Below are 21,582 nucleotides of genomic sequence, written 5' to 3'. Positions count from 1 at the left end.
ATGGAAAAATGATTGTCACTATTATACTTTCCCTTACAAAACTCAAAATCCCCAGAAGGGACTTTGCTCATGCTTTCCAAAAATAAATTTACCTTTTGATAGATACCAAAGATGGAAAATTTCAGAGAGAAAGGTAAATGTTTTGGAAAGTGTTGTACATATGAAAATAAGTTATAACTGAAACTATTTTGCAACCTTAGATACAGTGCTAGCTATGTGACTCATATAACATTTAAGAAGATCTACTATTATAGGAATTGAATCATGCTAATTTAGTCAGGTTTCTAGACAGTTCTATCACTTTATAGATTACTCTTTATAGAAATGGATGTCTGTCTTTTAGAAAAAAAAATCAAACACTCCAACCAATCAACCATTTAAAGAATGTATCTTCTCTGCAAGGTTGTTTAATCCCTTTTAAACAGGAAATAACATAAAATGTTATGGGTTATGATATTTGGAATAACAACATCTCATTTGCCAAAGGTGCGTGTGATTTGGTTAGTGGTGGCTGTGTGTGTGGGGGGATCACTTCATGTTTTAGTGTAAGCAAATATATTGTGTTAGGAGCATAGAAGGTCTCACAATGATCAGAGGCTGGATCTTAAAGTGCAGTCTATGGCTATCATTCTTTAATTTAGGAGTTAGGTTTGCCAACTTTCTAATCACACATAACCAAACACCCCACCCCTTTGTCAAGGCCCCGTCCCCCTCCTCCGAGGCCCTCCCCCCATGCTCTGTTGGTCACTCTCCTCCTCCCTCACTGGGCTGGGGCAAGAGGTTGGGATGCAGGAGAGGATGTGGGGTCCAGGCTCCAAGAGGGAGTTTGGATGCAGGAGTGGGCTCAGGGTTGGGGTTGGAGTGTGGGAGAAGGTGCAGAGTGTGGGCTCTGGGAGGGGCTCAGGGCTGGGGCAGGGGGTTGGGGTGCGGGAGGGTGTTTGGACTCCAACGGGGTGGCGCTTACCTCAGGCGGTTCCCGGTCAGCGGTGCACTGGGGCTAAGGCAGATTCCCTGCCTGCCCTGGCTCCATGTGGCTCCCGGAAGTGGTTGCCATGTTCAGCTCCTAGGTGCAGGGGCAGACAGGCGGCTCTGCATGGTGCATGCTGTCCACGCCACCCCCACAGATCTCATTGGTCAAAGTTTATGGCCAATGGGATCTGCAGAGCTGGCACTCGGTGCAGGAGTAGCGCGCGAAGCCTCCCCTATCGCCCCTCCACCTAGAAGCCAGACATGGCGGCCACTTCCGGAAGCCACATGGAGTCAGAGCAGGCAGGGAGCCTACCTTAGCCCCACTTCGCCACCGACCGGACTTTCAATGGTCCAGTCAGTAGTGCTGACTAGAGCCGTCGGGGTCCCTTTTTGACCAGACATTCTGGTCGAAAACTGGATGCCTGGCAACTGTATTAGGGATTCTCAAGTTGTGGGTCTGTATGTACTTTTTACTCAATCTCTACATGCAGGACTGAGTTCAGTGCAATCTGGGGAGTCTGTATTGCTAGCCCTAACTGTTCAAAAAATGTTAGACCACACAAAAATAATGTGATTGGCAATTTCTGGTTAAAAGTGCCACTTGAAATGTACACCCAGGCCTAGTCTCCACTCTAGTAAAATAACCTGTTCCTGATGATGGTTGTCAGCAAAATGTGTAGCAGAGCACCAAAGACAAAGATCAAGCTATGTTTGATATCAGGTTTCAGGAATGGGTTATCCTTCTAGTGCAGACCAGGCCAAAACGCGCGCACACACACGTGCCCCTGCACTCTCCCTGGTTCAGAGGAAAGTTAGTCATTGAATTCTGCTTCCTCTTGTAGTTTTTTTGAAAGGGGAAGGGAGTGCTGCTTAGGGTATATGCTGCTAGGAATATGCCTCTCAGCCCAGGTGGGCAGACTACTGCTACTGGGGACCGAACTAGCATGCTAAAAATAGCAGTGGGCTATTGCGCCTCTGGAAAACAGTGAGAGAGAGGCCCTGGACTCAAGAAGCTTGGAAGCTTCAGCCCTTATGTATAGGACTGTTAATTTTTCTCTCTGGACTTTTGACTGAACTGTTTATCTGTCTGGCCCTTAAGCGGATTAGTGCTCTAGGCCAGGGCTGGCCAACCTGTGGCTCTGGAGCCACGTGCGGCTCTTCAGAAGTTAATATGCAGTTCCTTGCATAGGTGCTGACTCCAGGGCTGGAGCTACAGGTGCCAACTTCCTACTGCTCAATCACCAGGCCCTGCCCCTTCCTGCCCCCTCCTCTGCTGCACCCTTGTTCCTCCCCCCTCTGTCCCAGAGCCTCCTGTACACTGTGAAACAGCTGATTGCAGTGGGCAGGATCTGCTACAGACTAGGGACTGAAGGGCTAGGCAGCAGTTCTGCAGAAAAGGACCTAGGGGTTACAGTGGATGAGAAGCTAGATATGAGTCAAGAGTGAGCCCTTGTTGCCAAGAAGGCTAATAGCATTTTGGGCTGCATTAGTAGGAGCATTGCCAGCAGATCGAGGGACGTGATCATTCCCCTCTATTCGACATTGGTGAGGCCTCATCTGGAGTACTGTGTCCAGTTTTGGGCCCCACACTACAAGAAGGATGTGGAAAAATTGGAAAGAGTCCAGTGGAGGTCAACAAAAATGATTAGGGAACTGGAGCACATGATTTATGAGAAGAGACTGAGAGAACTGGGATTATTTAGTCTGCAGAAGAGAAGAATGAGGTGGGATTTGATAGCTACTTTCAACTACCTGAAAGGGGATTCCAAAGAGGATGGATCTAGACTGTTCAGTGGTATCAGATGACAGAACAAGGAGTAATGGCCTCAAGTTGCAGTGGGGAAGGTTTAGGTTGGATATTAGGAAAAACTTTTTCACTGGAAGGGTGGGGAAGCACTGGAATGAGTTACCTAGGGAGGTGGTGGAATCTCCTTCCTTAGAGGTTTTTAAGGTCAGGCTTGACAAAGCCCTGGCTGGGATGATTTAGTTGGGGATTGGTCCTGCTTTGAGCAGGGGGTGGGACTAGATGTCCTCCTGAGGTCCCTTCCAACCCTGATATTCTATGATTTTATGAGGTGCTGGGGGGCGTGGGCCGAGGGACGTGCTGGCCGCCGCATCCAACAGCTCCCATTGGCCTGGAGCAGCAGACCACGGCCACTAGGAGCTGCGATCAGCCAAACCTGCGGACGCGGCAGGTAAACAAACTGGCCCAGCCCACCAGGGGCCTTCCCTGCACAAGCGGCGGTACAAGTTTGAGAACCACTGCTCTAGGAAATTAAACTACCTGGCAGTGGCAACAGAAGTTTGCAATTGCCAATGACTGTAATAATGTTTTAGCAAGGAGTCTTCTTTCTCCTGAAATAAATTGTGTTTTGCAGCAGCACGTAACCAAATTGTAGTTATTTTAAAATAAAATCTATGCTGGCTTGGGTTGCAAATGACATTGCTGTTTATTTTTCTGGCAAAAATATAGCTGCCTGTGAACTATCTAGCTGTGGCCTCTAGTTTTTATTTTCTCTCTCCAAATTATATTCTTGTCTTACAGCAGTGGCTCGGGCTGCTAAATTGTGTCATATTCCCTTCTAGTGGATGGTTCACATGTCATAGAGGGTAAGAGCCTATGACTAGTGCTTGCTAATGGAGTTATTAGTTTAGCTCAGATAGTTGAGGGCTGTATTTTTGGTGCTTGAGGTCTTGGGTTCTAAATATCTGATGATGACCTGTAGTGGGGGGGTGGGGGGGTTGTAGTGCCCTGAAAACTGCTATGTGGCTATACTGGCTTGGCTAAAAAATGAAAATATTTGCTTTTATGGCAGAGGACTCTTTGAACTCCCTGATTATAACAGAAATGTTCAGACCTAAACAGTCTCTTCCATGGTTCCCACAGACCTTTGATCAGCACACTATTGAATATATGCAAACTAAAGCTTGGCCTCAGGTATGCTCAGCAGTGTACCTGGCCCTGCTCCCAAGGCATTACTTATGGTGTACAGGTAATGAGCTCAGTCCAGTAACTCTGCAGCCTCAGTCCCTTCTCACATTTGTTGAGGGGAAACTTAGTTCTCTTCACTTCACTCCTCTTCAGTCCCTTCCAGCCCACCTTCCCTTTGCTGCTGTGCCTGAGATCATTCAACTTGCACCCAGCTTCCCTCTTGGTCTGGCAGTCAGGAAACCTGGTGCTGTCACTTGCCCAGATAGCACTTCTTCTTGTCTCAGGCTTCTCTGGCCAGTAGTATTTTTCCCAGGCTAGTTTATTGGATATGCCAGAAATTCCTGGTGTTTCTCTGGAGACCCACTGGCTTTCTAGCCTCCTCTAGAGTATTCAGAGAGAAAAGCAGGCCTGATCCCATTCCCCGCTTGCAATTTCATGGGGCATTATCTCCTTACGTTGTGTCGGGGAGGGGGGGAGGGTCAGTCCCCTTCTTCTTTCTTCCAGTGGCCTCTCTCCCTTAGCCCTGCAACAGGATTCTGGAAGGGTAAACTGGTGAGAGAGATGACCTTCCCCTTCCTGGTCACACAATCTCAGTGGAGGGTAAATGCTCTGTGCCCCTCCTTTCTGTCTGTGACCCCCCTGCCTCTCCGCATGCAGGCACCACCTGCAGCATGTAAGAGGAGAGGAGTCAGCAGAACTTTGTGGACTGTCCCCAGCTATTTGCCTAGCTGGTCTGCATTGTGCCATCTTCTGGTGGGAGACTGGCACTGTAGCAAAGAAACAAACAAACCCTCAGGTGGTAGTTGGTACAGTCCCCTGAACTCTGGCCAGTATGAGTTTATCAAACCTAGAACAATGTCATCCAAATTAGGACTCCATACATACTGTTTGAATGTCACCTGAACAGTTTTTACAGCAAAATATACTGTGAAATTAATGAAGTACTGAGTTTGCAATTCCAGCTCTTGTATATCTCAGTGCATGATCTGTTAATGTACCAGAAATTATCAATGAAGGCAACAAAAGGGTAACGGACCTCTGGAACCAAAACAGTTATTTCACTAGAAAACATCAACATAATCCTAGATGGGTGGTGATGTTAGGTACTGCTGCACTCAGTGCCTGCATCATATATGAAATATTTGTATCAAAATATTTTTCTTACCCTAAACACTGTGATATTAATATTCTGGTACTTATACATTGTTTTTAAATGGTTAACCTAAGAATATTGTTTCAGCAGTGCATATATTCTATGCTATGTATAACAAACATTTCATTATGTTTATATATAAAAACATAATGAAATAAATATATATATGAGGGGATGGTTATTGAAGAGAGATCAAACTTAAGTACCAACTGAAAGTTGTTGGAAAAAATTGCATTTATATATTAGTGCCATAAATTGCACTGCATAAATCCCAGTAATAACAGCTGTGGAATATAGCTCCTTTGTTTATCATTTATTTTTTACCAATTAATTGCTTACAGTAGGTCAGTTAGTTACAGTAGGATGAAACTCAAATAAATCACGTATTTTAAGCTTGTCCTCCGGCATATTTATGTGTGTTCATATTTTAGACATTTAAAAATAAATGTATCATTGCAAGACACAGAAGTGCCATGTAAAATGGACAAAACTGGTGAGACATTCCAACATACCTATATCCTGATTCAGCAGTCTGTCCCCATTCAGCAAACCTCAATATCAGACTAAACCGTGGGGTTTACTTTCTCATATACCTAGTGCAGGGTCCCGTTGCAGAATCATGGCCTACTATATGCTAGCAAGACAAGGCAGAACCTGGATCTAATGCACTAAACGTACGTGCAAAATTAAGGGAATAGTATCAACACATAACTGATTCTATGATTGTTGGATTATTTTGTGATTAGAATAAAATGGCTTTAATAAATACAGTACATTAGTATATGGGGTAGTTAAAAGGAATCTTTCTGGTTAGATGTATTGATTTTACTGTAAGTCACACTTTGATTCCAACAAGATGAGTGTCAAATTTCTGATTTACAAATTTATTTTTATTCATTTCAGTGCTTTTTCTCTGCATTTTCTCCTGTCCCTCCACATCTAATTCTCATTATCTCTTTGCCCAGAAATGGTGGTCAATTTGAGTGCCTTCCACATAAAATCAATAACAATAATGAAATCCTTAGTGGACTTCATGGATCATATGGCCTGCCTCCCTTTTATGGAGTAATAACTCTGCTTGTGGTTTGTTTTGGTTGATTGGTTTATCAATTTGTTTTACAGGCTCTTGTATTGTGAGGGTGCTGGGTAGCAGGGGATGTCAGTGTTGAATGTCAATCTTACTCTGGTGGAAAGGCTTTTTGAAGAGGAACATTTTGAAGTGTTTCCTAAAGTCAGACTCTAAAACAGTGGTTCTCAACCTATGTATCGTTGTGGGCCACAGCTGTGTGCTAATTGGGCTCCATGTGTCCCACAGGCAGTGGGTTGAGAACTGCTGCTCTAAAAGTTTTGTTCACAAGCTGGATCCCCTCAACAGAGAATGTTTTGTTACCAGGTCTCACGCAGTTTGTCCTGGACTTCATGTGCTGTGCTTTGTCCCACAGGAGCACAAGTGGCTTGGCAATTCATAGATCAAAATGCGGTCTTTAATGTAGCTGGGTCTTGGTCCATGAATTGCTTGGAAGATTGGGACCAAGGCCTGAAACTGGCATCTGAAATTGACTGGGAGCCAGTAGAGAGACCTTGAGCAAAGCCTGCTGTGCTTATAGCAGCCTATGGAGAAACTGGGCAGTCTTTCATCTCTTTCTTGCATGATACAAGTTCAAGCTCTATACAACTGTAGCCAAGGGTTGTAAAACATAGAGTAATCATTCCATGAACTAGAAACTGCATCAGAATGTAGCCTCCATATTTCATGGGAAGAGGGTAAAAATTCATTTAAATGATAGACACTTTTGTAAGCTGAAAAACTAACTTACTTTCTTTTTTTGGTAAAATGATTGGTTGTTGAATTTCAAACTGAATTATAGCAAGACTTTATGGTTGCAATGGTGTTGTTCTCTCCTCTGGTAGATGAAGCTTATAGAAATTCTACAAAATAGAACATAACCATGCTTTATGTTCTTTCTAGCTGTTGCATACAGATCTCTCTGCTTAATGTGCTATTTATTTCTGTAATTAATACTTGCTTTCAGATGTAGGCATGCATATTTTATATTAATGACAATAGAACTAAAGAAATGGGAATATTTTGATCATGAGTAAATTAAATTTTAAAAAGTGAGTCTGCTGCTTATTTTTCAGTTGTGAATATATACAAATTGTCTTCATTTACCCAAGGAGCTGACTAATTAAATGGCCTAAATTGCAGTTTCCAGTTAAGTGCTCCCAAATATCACACTGTGGTTAAAATTAGTTTCTAGATTAACTGAGTTTTTTTTAAAGCTTCTAATAACTTTTGCAGGATGATCAAGAAGAAAAACAGTGTGATTGTAGGTCATATCTAAGTAGGTGGGGAAGAGTGTGGGAAAAGGAAGAAAACCACTTCCTGTAGTTTACATGGCACTTAGTCAAAATGTCAGTGAAAGGATGTATTGGGGGATTTCCACACTGCATGAATGTATTTGTATTCATTTGCTTTAAAGCACTTCCTGCCCTCCAGCTGGTGGCTTCTTGCCACCTGCAGGCACACAGTTTTAGCATAATCCCTGGGTGAGTTTTAAAGAGTGAGAATGATTGGTACCTGGTTGGGCACTATTGGGATGACCTTTTTGGTTCATGGTAATCAAAACTCTTTACCAAGAGGGGATCACTGAGCTAATTAGCAGTAGATGCGGGGTTCCCTTGATAATAGACAAAGGACCAATGTCTTAGTTAGGATACAGCCTCTGTGTGCTACTCAGGTTGTGCAAAAAGGCTGGAACCTGGCCACAGTTGGTGGGTGAGAATTTTCATGGTGAGGAGGTACTCTCAGTTGGCTTAAAATCACAGAACTGGTGCTTGTGCCCACTGCCCCACATGTCGTCGAAGTGTGGGTCTGAATGCTTACTTTAACAAGCTTCTTGGACACTGGCTTTCATTGGTTCATTGCAGATTAGTGAAAAGCACATTGGACAGTAGCAGCTTCTTGAGTCTGATCTGACAGTGTGGTAATGGAAGCATTTATGAAGTCCCGACAGTTATTAAAATTATGGTAGTTCAGTCTTCACCAAGACCTCCACCACCCACAACTCCTTCATGGAAATGATAATAAATTCCTTACATCAGGGGACCCCAACCTTTTTGTGGCCAGTAGCACATTCATGTTTTCAGAAGAGCATGGCGGGCACCAACAATTTTACAAGGCTTATTTTGTATTTGTACATTAAATAATACAAAAAAATTTAATATTACATAATATATGAATCCAGAGAGAAGCTGGAGAGAAGCTGTGAGGACAGAGAACACCGGCGCCTGCAGCCCCGGAGTTCTCTGTCCCCAGCAGGCGCTGGGCTGCAGCTTCTCTCTGGCTTACGCCGCGGCCCAACATCTGCCAGGGACTGAGAATACCGGCGCCCACAGTCTGCAGCCCCGGAGTTCTCTATCCCCGGCAGGTGTGGGGCAGTGGCTTGTCTCCCCTGCTGGGCACTAGGCGGGCCCTGCACCTGCTGGGAACGGAGAACACGATGCTCGCAGCTGGAGTTCTCTGTCCCCGTCAGGTGCCGGGCTGCGGCTTCTCTCCCCTGCTGGGCACTAGGCAGGAGCACATAAATGCCCCGGCGGGCGCCATGGCGCCTGCGGGCACCACGTTGGGGACCACTGCCTTACATGGTCACAACCCCTGGCCATTTTTCAGAAGTATTTTGTCCTTTTTTGGTTGGTCCACAAGTGCACTTGGAATATAATGTTTTGATAGGAATGTGGTGATCTGCACTGATTTGGCTGGACATAGCTGTTGCACCCACTTGTAAGGATCCAGGCCTCAGTGATAGACTGTCAATGATTATGAGATTCTCTTTTGTTTTCTTCATACATGTAAGTCAGTGATAGAGATTCCTTCACTGCCACTGCCCCTCCCCCAATCCTGGTATGTGGCTCTGTGGCCAGAGCATGTGAAATGGCATAGAAATAGAGCAGAGGTTTTCAAACTGGGGTGCACCCCCATAGGGGGGCGCAGAGAAACGCTTCAGGGGCTATCTGTGATGTCAGCCCCATGCAGTGTGGCTTGGGGAGGGAGTGACATGTCCTCACCCTGACTCTGCTGGCAATAGTGATGACAATCGGTGCAGCTGAGCTGATGATGAACGTGGTGTGGCGGCTAGTGTGGACAAGGGCAAACTATTCTGCACCACTTCAGAAACCATGGTTGAAGCCTTCACTTGCAGGAAAAACATGTTAGGTACTGAGTCAGTTACACCCATCGTCAGCAATGGGTCATTTTTTTTAGTGGACAAACTCATAATCTACATATGTGATGGCTCAATTTCCATGTTCCAGACTGGGTTTGGCTTGACATACTGACTGGATTATGTGTCATTGGGGCCACTGGGTTTATTTGGTGGGACAGCAGTTTTGGGTAGCAGAAGGAAGTAACCTGGTCCATTAGTATTATATAAGCTTTTTAATTTGGAAAGGATTATGCCTCCATTGATTTGTACTTGAACTATGTTAATAAAGTTGCAGTCTGTTGCTTTCCACCTAACATCCTGTGCCTGTCCTCATTTGGACCATGTTCTCAAGCAAGCTTGAGTAACAAGGCCTGGCCTAGTCCTACACTACAAAGTTAGGGCAATGTGAGTTACCTTGCATCAACCTATTTGTGCATGTGTCTACATCAAATTTGTCTGTGACCGACATAAGCACCCTATTACAACAATGCAGTAAAACCACCCCCATGGAGAATGTTGAGCCATGGTCAACCTCCAGAGGTTGATGCAGCACAAGTGTAGACACTGTGTGACCTGTGTAAACCCTAACAGTCCTCCAACAGCTGTCACACAGTGCCCCACTCTCTGTGCCAGTCACCTCTCTGGTTACAGTTTTAAACTCTACTGCCCAGAGGTCACAGAGACTGGAAGCCACGCCCCTCCTATGTGTGTTTTTGAAATGCCTTTTCCAGATGGCCCACCTTGAGTGAGTTGCCAGGTGTGCTCACCTAGTTGTATGCCACTCTCCCAACTAAATAGGCCAACTCCACGCACTAGACACGCTCCTGCCTGGAGCAGACATAGATCTCCTTGGCTTGTTGGGGGAAGAAGGTGTACAAATACAGCTACAGACCAGGAATAGAAAAGTGGACATCTATGAGCAGATGACATGAGTGAAGCAGACAAAAGGGTACAACTGGGATCAGCAGCAGTTTTGCATGCAAATGAAGGAACCTCACCAGGGATAACACAGGACCAGGGAGATCTCGATGAACATTTCATGGAGATTCTCTGCAGTCCTCTCGTAAGGGTTTCTAGGAAAGGCTGTCTTATTTCTTCCTCTGTGGTAGGGCACTTTCCCATGCCACTGTGCAATGAGTTTGGCTGCTGTCGTTGCAATAAAAAAGGCTAGCAACATATGGGCGTGGGCAGCTTCTGGCTGCCAGTAGCAGCTGAGCTTTCTGTGCCTTTGTTACCCTGAGGAGTTAGATATTGGCTAAAGTCCCATCGCCTCTATGAGAGTGGCATACAACTAGGTGAGCACACCTGGCAACTCACTCAAGGTGGGCAATCTGGAAAAGGCATTTCAAAAACACACATAGGAGGGGGGTGGCTTCCAGTCTCTGTGACCTCTGGGCAGTAGAGTTTAAAACTGTAACCAGAGAGGTAACTGGCACAGAGAGTGGGGCACTGTGGAAAATAGGGCCAGCATACAGTGCCATTGACCTATGTTAGTGCCCATGGAATAGGGACTGGAATTTCCTAGCTTCATGCAACAGAAAATCCTTCCCCCCACGACACTTTTGATGAGCCATACTCACCATGGCAGGGGCTGGGGAGCAGTGACATGCTGAGGTGCTTCAAAGGAGAAGTCTCAATAAGCGTCTTATCAGAAGTGTTTATGGCAATGAAGGAAAGGAATTTTGAAACTTATCTTTCCCTTTCTGTTGTGATTTTAAATCCAGTTGTGATGCTGGCAAACCAGATGCCAGTTCTTGCCCAGGCTATAGGCATTAGCTAAGAACTGACAAACTTATAGCTGGAGATCAGACCAGTTCACCTGTGTGTTAGTTTTGCTCAAAACAGGTATTAGTCTTATAAAAATGTATTTAGTGTTTAAACTCTGTGAAATGCCTGTAAGTTGCTGCATATATTAATCTCACTTGTAATGTCTGTATTGCATGCTGTAAGAAACTATTAAGTTTTTCTTTATAACTTTGAAAATGTTTGCTATGAACTTGTGAACCCGGGCATGAGAATCATCCGCCTTCTGCTGCCAGAAAGACTATCAAAATCAGATGAGCCATCAAGGGACATCACAATAGAAAGGAGCAAAGAATCCTGTGGCACCTTATAGACTAACAGACGTTTTGGAGCATGAGCTAGTGGAAATTTCCAGGGGCAGGTATATATATATGCAAGTAAGCCAGAGATAATGAGGTTAGTTCAATCAGGGAGGATGAGGCCCTCTTCTGGCAGTTGAGGTGTGAAAACCAAGGGAGGAGAAACTGGTTTTGTAGTTGGCAAGCCATTCACAGTCTTTGTTTAATCCCAAGCTGATGGTGTCAAATTTGCAGATGAACTGAAGCTCAGCAGTTTCTCTTTGAAGTCTGATCCTGAAGTTTTTTAGCTGCAGGATGGCCACCTTAAGGTCTCTATAGTGTGGCCAGGGAGGTTGAAGTGTTCTCCTACAGGTTTTTGTATACCTGCCCCTGGAAATTTCCACTACATGCATCTGACAAAGTGGGTATTCACCCACGAAAGCTCATGCTCCAAAACGTCTGTTAGTCTATAAGGTGCCACAGGACTCTTTGCTTCTTTTACAGATCCAGACTAACACGGCTATCCCTCTGATACTTGACACAATAGAAAGGATTGGTTAATGGCCCTATCACACCTTGGAAATACAATGTGCAACTCATCATGTGGACTTGGAAGCTAAATGAAGGAAGTAAAACAAAATCACAGGAACATTTTCCACCTTTTTGACTGTTTGAACTCTGACAGGGCGAGAGACTCTAAACTGAAGCCAGAGATCTCCAGGGGCTGTCTCCTGGGTCTGCCTAGAAAAAGACAGTGAATTGACAGATCACTACAGCTCTGTCACTCTTAGGAGTTAGATGATAACTCATTTGTGTGTATATATTTGCTTGCTGTAACTTGTAAATAACTCTTACTTCCCTTTCCTAATTTAATAAATATTGAGATAGTTTATTACAGAAGTTGCCACAGGCATTGTCTTTGAAGTAAGATCTAGTGTACCAGCTGGTCTGGGGTAAGTGACTGACTAGTCTCTTGGGACTGGAAGCAACTTGAACGTGGTGTGATTTCTGGTGTAAGTGACCATTTATCACTAAGTCCAGTTTGTCTGGGTGGCAAGATAGACTGGAGGATCTAAAGGGACTGTCTGCGGCTCCGTGGTAAGACTGTTACAGTGATCTAGGAGTTCATTTGTTACTTGCTTGGTGAAATCTAATTATAGAACACACACCAACAGTTTGGTATTTCTGCCCTATTTTTGCCAGTATGCCCTGAGGGAAGCACTCATGGTCATGAGCCACTCTAGACAGCATGACACCAATGATATCTCAGTCTGTTTTTATCAGTAGCTTCTGTCCTGGTGGCATTGAGGGTTGCTCCCTCAGCACCTGCAGAATGCCTGACCCTGATGAGGAGGAGAAAGAAGTGTACTAGGGAGAACATGTTCTGCAAGATCAAGAAAGCCAGTGCTGCATCCGACTGTGGATGAAGGGCTTGGAGGACTGACGAGACTGACAACATAGAGAAAGGACCGTCTTTGGAGAATTCCATGGTCTCTGCTCCCTCCCCTCTGCAACATATCAGGTAGCATCACAGGCTGCATCTTTATCCCTATCACTCCATGCTGGGGAACAGCAAGGAAAGCCACAGCTTCACATACGCCGACCTATGAGAACCACAATTGGTGTATACATAACCACAATGGACAACATTTGTGTACTGAAGTGGATATAAATGTTAGCTCCCTTTCTAATTTTAAATTTTCACTTCGTTAATTTATTAAAATTGCCTGTGGGTATTTTGCAAAACTGTTTTTCCCCACTCAATAAATTTCTGGGTTTTTGGTTTGTTTGTCTTTTTTGAGAATCAAATTATTTGTATTAGTTCACAACAAATATTGCCGAAAGAACAGTGGTACTCAAAGCACGCTGTACGTGCAATTTCACACCAAGCACCACATAATTCATAGCTTCAGGAAAATGCAGTCATATTCATATTTATAAATGTACAGCAAGCACGACACAGTTCTCAGCAACACCCAAATCTCCAAGTCCAGAGAAGAGTCCAGCACAGAACGCTACAGTGGCTGACTGTTCAAGTGCTCTTTCAAAGCCTCCCTCAGCTGTACAGCTCCACATTAGGCTCTTGTAATAGCTCTTATGTCTGGCTGTTGAAAGTCAGCAGACAACTGCTCCACCTCCAGCCTGGCAGCAGCTTTACCCCCTTTGCCTCACAGATATTATGCAGGACACACAAGCAGCTATAACCATTGGGAATATGTTTATCACCGAGATCCAGGCTAGTGAGTAAGCACCAATAGTGTCCCTTCAGTCTACCAAAAGCACATTCACCAGTCATTCTGCACCGGTTGAGCTGGTAGTTGACTCTTTCCTTGGTACTGTTGAGGTGATTGATGTATGGCTTCATGAGCCAGGGGAGCAAGGGGTAGGCTGGGTCCCTCAAAATCACTATTGGCATTTCTATATTCTTGGTTGGGAAAGAATATTCCCACTTGCAGCTTTCTGAATAGTCCTGTGTTCTTAAACCTGTAAGTATCCATGCACCTTCCCTTAGCAGCCTACATTGATACTGGTGATGCATCCCTGGAGATTCACCAGAGCTTGCATAAGCATAGAAAAGTAGCCCTTTCTATTGATGCGCCCAGTGGCAAGATCGTTGATGCCAATATAGGGATATATGTGTTGTGTATCGCCCCACCGCAGTTTGGAAACCTTATTGCTGCAAATCTATCTGCTATGTCTTACACATTGCCAAGAGGCGCAGTCTTTCGTAGCAGGAGACCATTAATGGCTCTACACGCTTGTATAGCAGTGGCCTCCACTGGATTTTCCAGCTTCAAAATGATTTCCCACTGATGTGTAGCAATCTGGCATGGCATTGCTTCCACAGTGCGAGTGTCACTTGTTTTTGCACAGTCAGTGCAGCTCTCATTCTGGTGTCCGTGCACTGAGAGGCTGGGGCAAGCTTGGCACACAGATCCAGAAATGTGGCCTTCCACGTCTGAAAGTTCTACTCATCTTCCCAAACCTTCATGATGATGCGATCCAACCACTCAGTGCTTGTTTCTCGGGCCCTGAAGTGGTGCTCCACCATCTGCAGCTGCTCTGTGAATGCCACCAATAACCTTGAATTGCTTTTTCCTGTGTTCCTCAGCAAACTGTCCTCAAAGAAATCCTCCTGTCCCCAGTTGTTGTGGTATTTTCTGCAGGTCTGCAAATACAGATGAATCGCTTGTCCTGTATTTGAAAAAGTGCCATGTGTGTTTGTGGGATTTTTTTTTTTTAAAAAAAGGTGCAAAATTTATGGGATGATGAGATGGAGAAAGTTGCATGCTGGGAACTTGACCCCTAGCTCCCAGAGGTCCCTAGGTAAGTCATTTGTATAGGTAAGGCATTTTGCCAGACAGCTGCGCTTGGCACACTGGGGCTGCCTGTGGCGCACAGCCAAATATGCACACTTCCGAGCAATTATACATACTTCAGCAGCTGTATGCTGACGTAAGCACAGTTTGCGTCCATCACAATCTGTAGCATAAACATGACCTCCTTGGATGCTAGTAAAAGCAAAAAAATTGAGAGTGAGGTTCTCCCAGGCCACTTTCATTATAGTGTGCCCTTCACAAGATGTTAAAGTATGGTGGAATTTTCATACTTCTTTGAGTTTAAAGTTATTTAGTTCTGTCTTCTGCTTTTTAGGTCCTTGTATTTACTTTGTAGAAACTGAACCTCTAACAAATACAAACCTCCAGTTATCCCATGATGTATTTATAAATAAATTCTTTTCTCTCTCTTTTCCGGATGCGTGTTGCCAGCCGTTACAAAGTAATGTAGAATTTGTGGGTTTGAGTCCAGACTTAGCTATAGAAAAGCAAGAGTAGTAGGAAAAAATAAAAACCCACCACTTACATTCTGCCAGTTATATACTTACAGCTTTTTATAGTACTAGACTTTTGTGCTAGCATATTTTAGCATATTTTTCTTCCTGTTGTCTCATCCACTCACCAAATGCTGACTTGAAATCAGTCCCTCTTAGTGTTAGTTTGTTACTCTTTGTTTCTGTTTTGAGTGGCTATTGCCCTTGCTGATTTTGTGTGGAAGTAAGCTGTCTGTCAAACTTACATGCTTTTGCTACATCTGTTGCAAAGCTTATCACACAGCAAAACTATGTCACAACTAGGAAGCACAGATGCAGCTCTCTAGTAATAAGGGAATGGGATACAATTAGGAATACAAATGCAGTTATTTGATAAAATACCACTTTGAAATGGTGTAAGTCTTCATAAAACTATAAGTGCATACATTTATAAATACTACTGTGTTTATTTTTAGATGTGACCTTAACTCTGATTTGAAGACATGCAAAACCACACAGTCTCACAGGAGGAAAACAGCCCTCAGTGAGTATGCTTAGTATGAAATCAAAATGTATCACCAAGTGGAATTTAAAATTGTTTAATTTGTAACTTAGACGAATAATCAAGGGTCTGTAAGGTTTCTGAAAATAATCATATTTGGTATTTTAAATAGGAGTTCTTCAGCTAGAAAACTAAGATAATTTGTCGTCTTTCAGTGTTGAATATTGATCTCTTTTAAGGGTGCCAACAGTTGCAGAGGTTTTGGCGGGAGAAGTGGCAGTCTCCCTTACTTACCCAAGCTGTTTCTTGACCTACCGTCATAAGAACATATTATTTATCCAGAAAATTAAAGTATTTGTATGATTTGTTCTTTTATGGCACAGTGCCCACATCCCTCCATATATCTCTTGTGACAATGTTACATTCCATTAGAACACTGAAGTTAATGGAGTTAGTCACCAGTAAAAGATCATTTTATATACAGAAGCAGTCAGCTAAAATCTAATACTCAAAGGAAAACAAATTAGGGGGAGTGTGAGGATTTGGAAGCTGGCGGAGAGTTATGACAGATCTCTTACTTGAGCAAATCTTGTGAAATTAAATACTTTTCTGGGAGGACTGCCTCTTTACTAACCATCATATGAATTAGAAGAATTGGAAAACTATCTCCTTCAATTGCTGACTGACATGCTGTGGTAAAAGTATAGTTAGTTATGATGCACGCTAACACTTTTGGAAATGAAGTATGCAAGTCTTCTGTTTTTCCTATTTAATCCGTTTTCCTTTTTTCACTTTGAATTGATTTACATGACTCCATTGATTTATAGACACTTTCAGTTGCTGCATAAATTCTTGTGTGCAAGGAATACTATTCGTTCTTAATTGAATTATAGGGTGGTCTATCTGCTGGTTTTGGGAGCAGATAGTCAACAATCCCTTCTGTCCACTCACCCCAAAGTGAGTTCCCTGTTTTAAAATCTAGTTACTTCTGTGCTCACAAATATTGGCCTTATTATTTATCTCATAACCCTGTAAGGAGAAGAATTGCTCTGATGTTCAGAGTGGTTGAAAGGTTTCATGATAGAGTGAAGTGTTATAGAGGCATTAGAAGGAAGAGTGATGCATGTGTGGTCACAGTCACTACATTTCCATTTGTTGTATTTTTCTTCTTGTAATTCTTAGATGGAAAGAGTTGCCACAACAGCCTTATGAATAGATACAAATGTTTCATAACTGAAGTGTTAATGTAGCTGAGGGAGGGAGGAAACCTTCAAATTAATCATCCTAATCAAATTTAGGATGCCTTAAGTCATACTTTCCTCTCATTTCCTGTACTGGCCCTCATCTCTTTCTTTCTGGCACCATTTGGGGAAGATCACAGCTCTCTTGTATTTATCTTGTCTAATGTGCACTGTGAATGTTGGCATTATTTTTATATATTATTGGACTATTTTATATCATGTTGCAAGGAGTTCAACAGCTTAATTGTGCAAGTTGTACTATATTTAGACAGTTTTAATTAAAAGTCCTACAGAAGCACGAATCATGTGAATTGTTGTCTTGCATTTTGTCAGCATTTAGCTTTCTATCAGAGTAACTTAACGGTAATTTTAAATCTATAGATTTGTCACTGTTACAGTGAGTTGACAATGTTCATTTTAATTTTGTCTAAGTTATGCTTAGCATGGTGATATTGGAGGAGTAGTGACTGGAGACAATCTGCTGCACTCTGATACTTCGGCAAGACAAATCACTAACATCTAGCAGCAAGAAGAGACGTGTTCTTCATGACAAAATGACAGCAAGAGAACACAGCCCCCGTCACAGTGCAAAATCCCGCGCTGTGCAACGGGCCTCCACTATTGACATTGCCTCTGACATGCTAGGTTTGTCTCTGGCAGGTAAGCACCTTTGCGTCATTTGGTGCCCACATGTTCCTTTCAGACATATTTACATTATTATTTTTTCAAAATATTTTTGTTGTTTTTTTGAAAGTTTTAAACATTCCTGTTTACCCTCAGTGCGTGCAATGGAGGAATTATCCTGAAGTTCAAATACCAATAGATTACCTTTTAAAAACTAATTTTGCCCTATTTTCTAGGCAACGAACTAGAAGTGGTGGTGGGGAGGAAAAGGCTAGATTAGGCTAGATCTTCCATGAACATTAGACAAGCCAAAGAAAACAAAGCTTCAGAACAAGGGTCAGAGATGGAGAGGATGGGCGGAAGAGAGGAAGTGTGCATACGTGCGTGCGAACTGTCTGGGTAACCCCCACTTTAGGCATTGGGTAAAATCCTCAACAGCATCTAAGTGTCTTAAGGCCTGAATGACACTTGAATGTGATCCCAATATAACTATGTTGGTAAGGGATGTGATATTTTTTAACTGATATGATTATACTGGTACAAGCCCTAGTATGGATGCAGTTAACAATTATAAAGGTGCCTTATAGTGGTATAGCTGATTCCTGTTTCTGTAAGGGGATAGTTTTACTGGTATAAGCACATTCATACCTGTGTAACTGCTTCCACCCTAGGGGAGTTATACCATTTTAACTGTGTCTGTATCTTAAAAATGGTTCCACTTTCTAGTATAGACAAGGCTTAATCGCTTTGATTTAGGTGCCTTTCAGTGAGATTTAGGACTTCAAGTATTTGTTGCTTTTGAAAATGGGACTTAAGCTCCTAAGTCACTCAGGCATTTAAAAAAGCCCATAACCATTGCCTTAATTTTTTTTACTCCAGTGGCTTTGTAGGTGTTGAAGATGAAACATGTAAATATTTTAAAATAGTTTTTCAAGATTCATTGAATTAAAAAGAGTCACCTAAAACGTTCTATAGATTTAACTTCTTCCTTAAAATGTTTCCCCTCTCTAACTGTAACTTCAATTCAAGAATTACATGAGAACAATGGAGAGTTAATCTTTTGTTACTAATTTTTCTGCTCTACAGGAAACATCCAGGATCCAGACGAGCCAATTTTAGAGTTCAGCTTAGGTCAGTAGTTTTTATGACTCTTTTTAAAACCGTTTCTGGTTTTCATGGGATTTGCTGTTGAATATTTTTTTTACCATTGTTGATATGGAAAGGGCTACCATATAAATAAGTGTTGAGAGGGATATGCACTTGCATTTGTATGGAGCTTTCCCTGCTTTCTGTAAAAGGGTCTTAACAGATAGCATGGTAGCCTATAGTGAACCAACTATGCTATACTTTTGAAAGTCTATAGATTAAAATTTCTTCTGTACTTTTAGATTTTATGAGTTTGAGATTGAGCTTGTCACTTCAGTCTCACTTTGTTTGCACTATGAATCTTTAAGAAAATTGCACACCTGCATAAATGGTTGAGAAATATTTTAGGACAGAATGTTTTCCCGGGGTTATCCACTGCCAGTTATGCATCCTTTCCTGTAGTCACTTGGTTAATATGGGCCCCAGAAGTGTCCTGATTCTAACATGGTTAAAATTGTGGCTGGTTGAATGACTTTGGGCAAGTCATTTTGACCTCTTTGTGCATCAGTTAACCTGGCAGGAAACTAGAAGAAACACAGCTTCTCAATGAAAATTCAAAAGGTTTATTTGTGGAGCACATTCCTGGCTGAGTGAGTAATTTACAAAATTTTGAAAGCTTTATCATCTGACAGTGGTTTTTAAATGAAAATTGGAAACCAGTAATAGGTATGCTTAATACTGGATCTGAATCCTGCGTTGTCATTAAACAGAATTTGAATTACTTTTTTTTTTATGGTTTCAGCTACTGTCTGACAGATGAGCAAAGAAAATTAAAAAGTATTCAGCACTGTAATACAGTAACTCCTCACTTAACATTGTACTTATGTGCCTGAAAAATGCGACTTTAAGTGAAACAACGTTAAGCAAATCCAATTTCCCCATAAGAATGCATGTAAATGGGGGGATTAGATTCCAGGGAAATTTTTTTTTGCCTTACAGTACAGTACTATAGTTGGGAGGTGCCCCCGCCTTACCCCACACAGGCACAGCCCACTGGCACTGGACACAATGAGGCAGGCAAGGAGACTGAAGGTGCTGTAGGCTAGGAGAAGCACGATGTGCGCAGCAGCGGCAGCTTCCCCTACTCTGCAAGCAGCAGGGGTGGGGGGCTCAACCCTCTGTCCGCCCACGCCACTCCTATCCCCAAGCTCCCACCCCTAACCCGCCTCTTCTCCCCCCTGCCTCACCTTGTGTCTCTAGGCATAACAATGGCATTCCAACTGGAGATAACATGGATTTTCAGCCTTAATACCAAAGTCTATTTAGATCTATGTATGGAAGCCAATCACATACAGTTTTTTTGGAAGGAGATTATTCTTCCATGTCCCCCTCCATAGTAGTTAAAATAAAGAAAGGACAATAATTTTTTTAGCAGAAATAAAATGCCGTCTTGTTTTGATGGACCATCTACTTCTGTTTACAATGCAGATACATGGTTGGTATTCTAACACTCCCAATGATATCCTTGAGAAGATACTATTGAGCAAAGAGTTCAGCAGACTGCAGGTTTATTTCATGCACACCGTGCCCATGAGCTTTCCACTGGAGAAATACCACCTTGCGCTATTATGAACAGTTGTCCCTCTGGGGAAGGGTGATGTTTGCACCACCAACCTCCCACAGTGGTTCTTCTGGGAGAGACTAATTTTAAATGGCAGCTGGGACCCCACAGTATGTTCCAGTTTTGTGCATATTATATCTGTTTTGTGTGTAAAAATACCCACATTTGCATATGCATAGTGCGTAATTGCAAATCTGACTACCTGATCTGCGTGTGCAATTGTTGTTTGCATGCACAAATGTGAGTATTGTACCTATGCACAAAATAGAAGCATCCTGAAAATTGGGCCCTTCATCGCTGGCCCACTCTTTGTATTATACATGTTTATGAGAATTGTAGAATTTTGGACAATGTCAGAAAGACCATGACTCTAAAAATTATATTTTTAAACCTCTAAAGTTTGCAGTGAGTTGCTCACACCATCGCTAGATCGAAAACCAAATACTTTTGTCGCAGTAAGTGTCACTACGTCGCCTCAGGCATTCTGGACAAAGCATGCACAGACAGAGATTATTGAGGTAAGTAGTGGTGTATTATTGCTCTTGATTTAAGGTTGAAGCTAGTATAAGGAACATTTTTTTCAACATATATCACACTGCATTAATATTACCTCTTTTGTGTTTATGATCGTAGGGAACAAATAATCCTATCTTTCTAAGCAGTATTGCCTTTTTTCAAGACTCTCTTATCAATCAAATGACGCAAATCAAACTTTCTGTGTACGACGTCAAAGATAGATCTCAGGGAACAGTAAGTACACTTGCTCTAAATTAAACCAAAGCTTTGGATTTTCACCTTTTCTTACATTAGGGCCCTCTGTAAAGCTCTTAATTTGGTGTGTCCTACACATTTAAAGTGAAAGGTGCCATCTTTGTGTTCTATTCCTTTATGGTACTCTGTTCTAAATTAGAATGATAAAGTCTCTCTTGGCTTCAAATTAGAGTTATGTGAAATTTTTTAAAAAAAAGTGTTTTGAGGGTTTTTATGTGAAAATGTTTGCAGTTTGGCTGTGCGTAATACCACAAACCCCAAATTTTCCTTCATAGTAATTTTTTTCTTTATGATTGTTCACGGAAAAGAAGTGAAAAACCAAAGAATCTGAATGCAAAGCCATTGTCCCTCAAAAATTGGTCCCTATCTTAGCAAAAATTTTCTCAAAAAAGAGCCCACTTTCAAGTTCTTGATGAAAACCAGGGGAGGGGGGAACTCCATCCTGAAATTAAAAACTGCTAAAAAATCATGAATGTTGTGCACCCTCTGTTTCACAAACACTTAGCATTGCCACTTTATCATTGATTAGCAGCATATGGATTTCCACCACATGAAAATCCCTATAACCTTCTGACACTTCAGTTTT

The 21,582-nt window shown here is 42.5% G+C and overlaps 1 protein-coding gene across 17 annotated transcripts in view; it reads left to right on the top strand.

Moving 5' to 3' along the window:
- The window catches only part of INPP4A (inositol polyphosphate-4-phosphatase type I A), a 195,295-nt gene that overhangs the window by 99,800 nt on the left and 73,913 nt on the right, over positions 1 to 21,582 (top strand). For 16 of the 17 annotated variants that reach the window (XM_050931620.1, XM_050931612.1, XM_050931559.1 and 13 more), the window contains exons 3-7: positions 15,628 to 15,695; positions 17,327 to 17,554; positions 18,605 to 18,649; positions 20,625 to 20,743; positions 20,859 to 20,975. In XM_050931620.1, the coding sequence (XP_050787577.1) occupies positions 17,449 to 17,554; positions 18,605 to 18,649; positions 20,625 to 20,743; positions 20,859 to 20,975 (387 nt within the window). In that variant the 5' untranslated portion in view covers positions 15,628 to 15,695; positions 17,327 to 17,448. Of the gene's footprint in view, positions 1 to 15,627; positions 15,696 to 16,546; positions 16,611 to 17,326; positions 17,555 to 18,604; positions 18,650 to 20,624; positions 20,744 to 20,858; positions 20,976 to 21,582 lie in introns of all 17 variants that reach the window. The other variant, XM_050931502.1, reaches the window with a different exon arrangement.

Source organism: Gopherus flavomarginatus, chromosome 1, assembly GCF_025201925.1.
Source record: "Gopherus flavomarginatus isolate rGopFla2 chromosome 1, rGopFla2.mat.asm, whole genome shotgun sequence".
Taxonomy (NCBI): Eukaryota; Metazoa; Chordata; order Testudines; family Testudinidae; genus Gopherus; species Gopherus flavomarginatus.
This window is presented reverse-complemented; position numbering and strand designations above follow the sequence as displayed.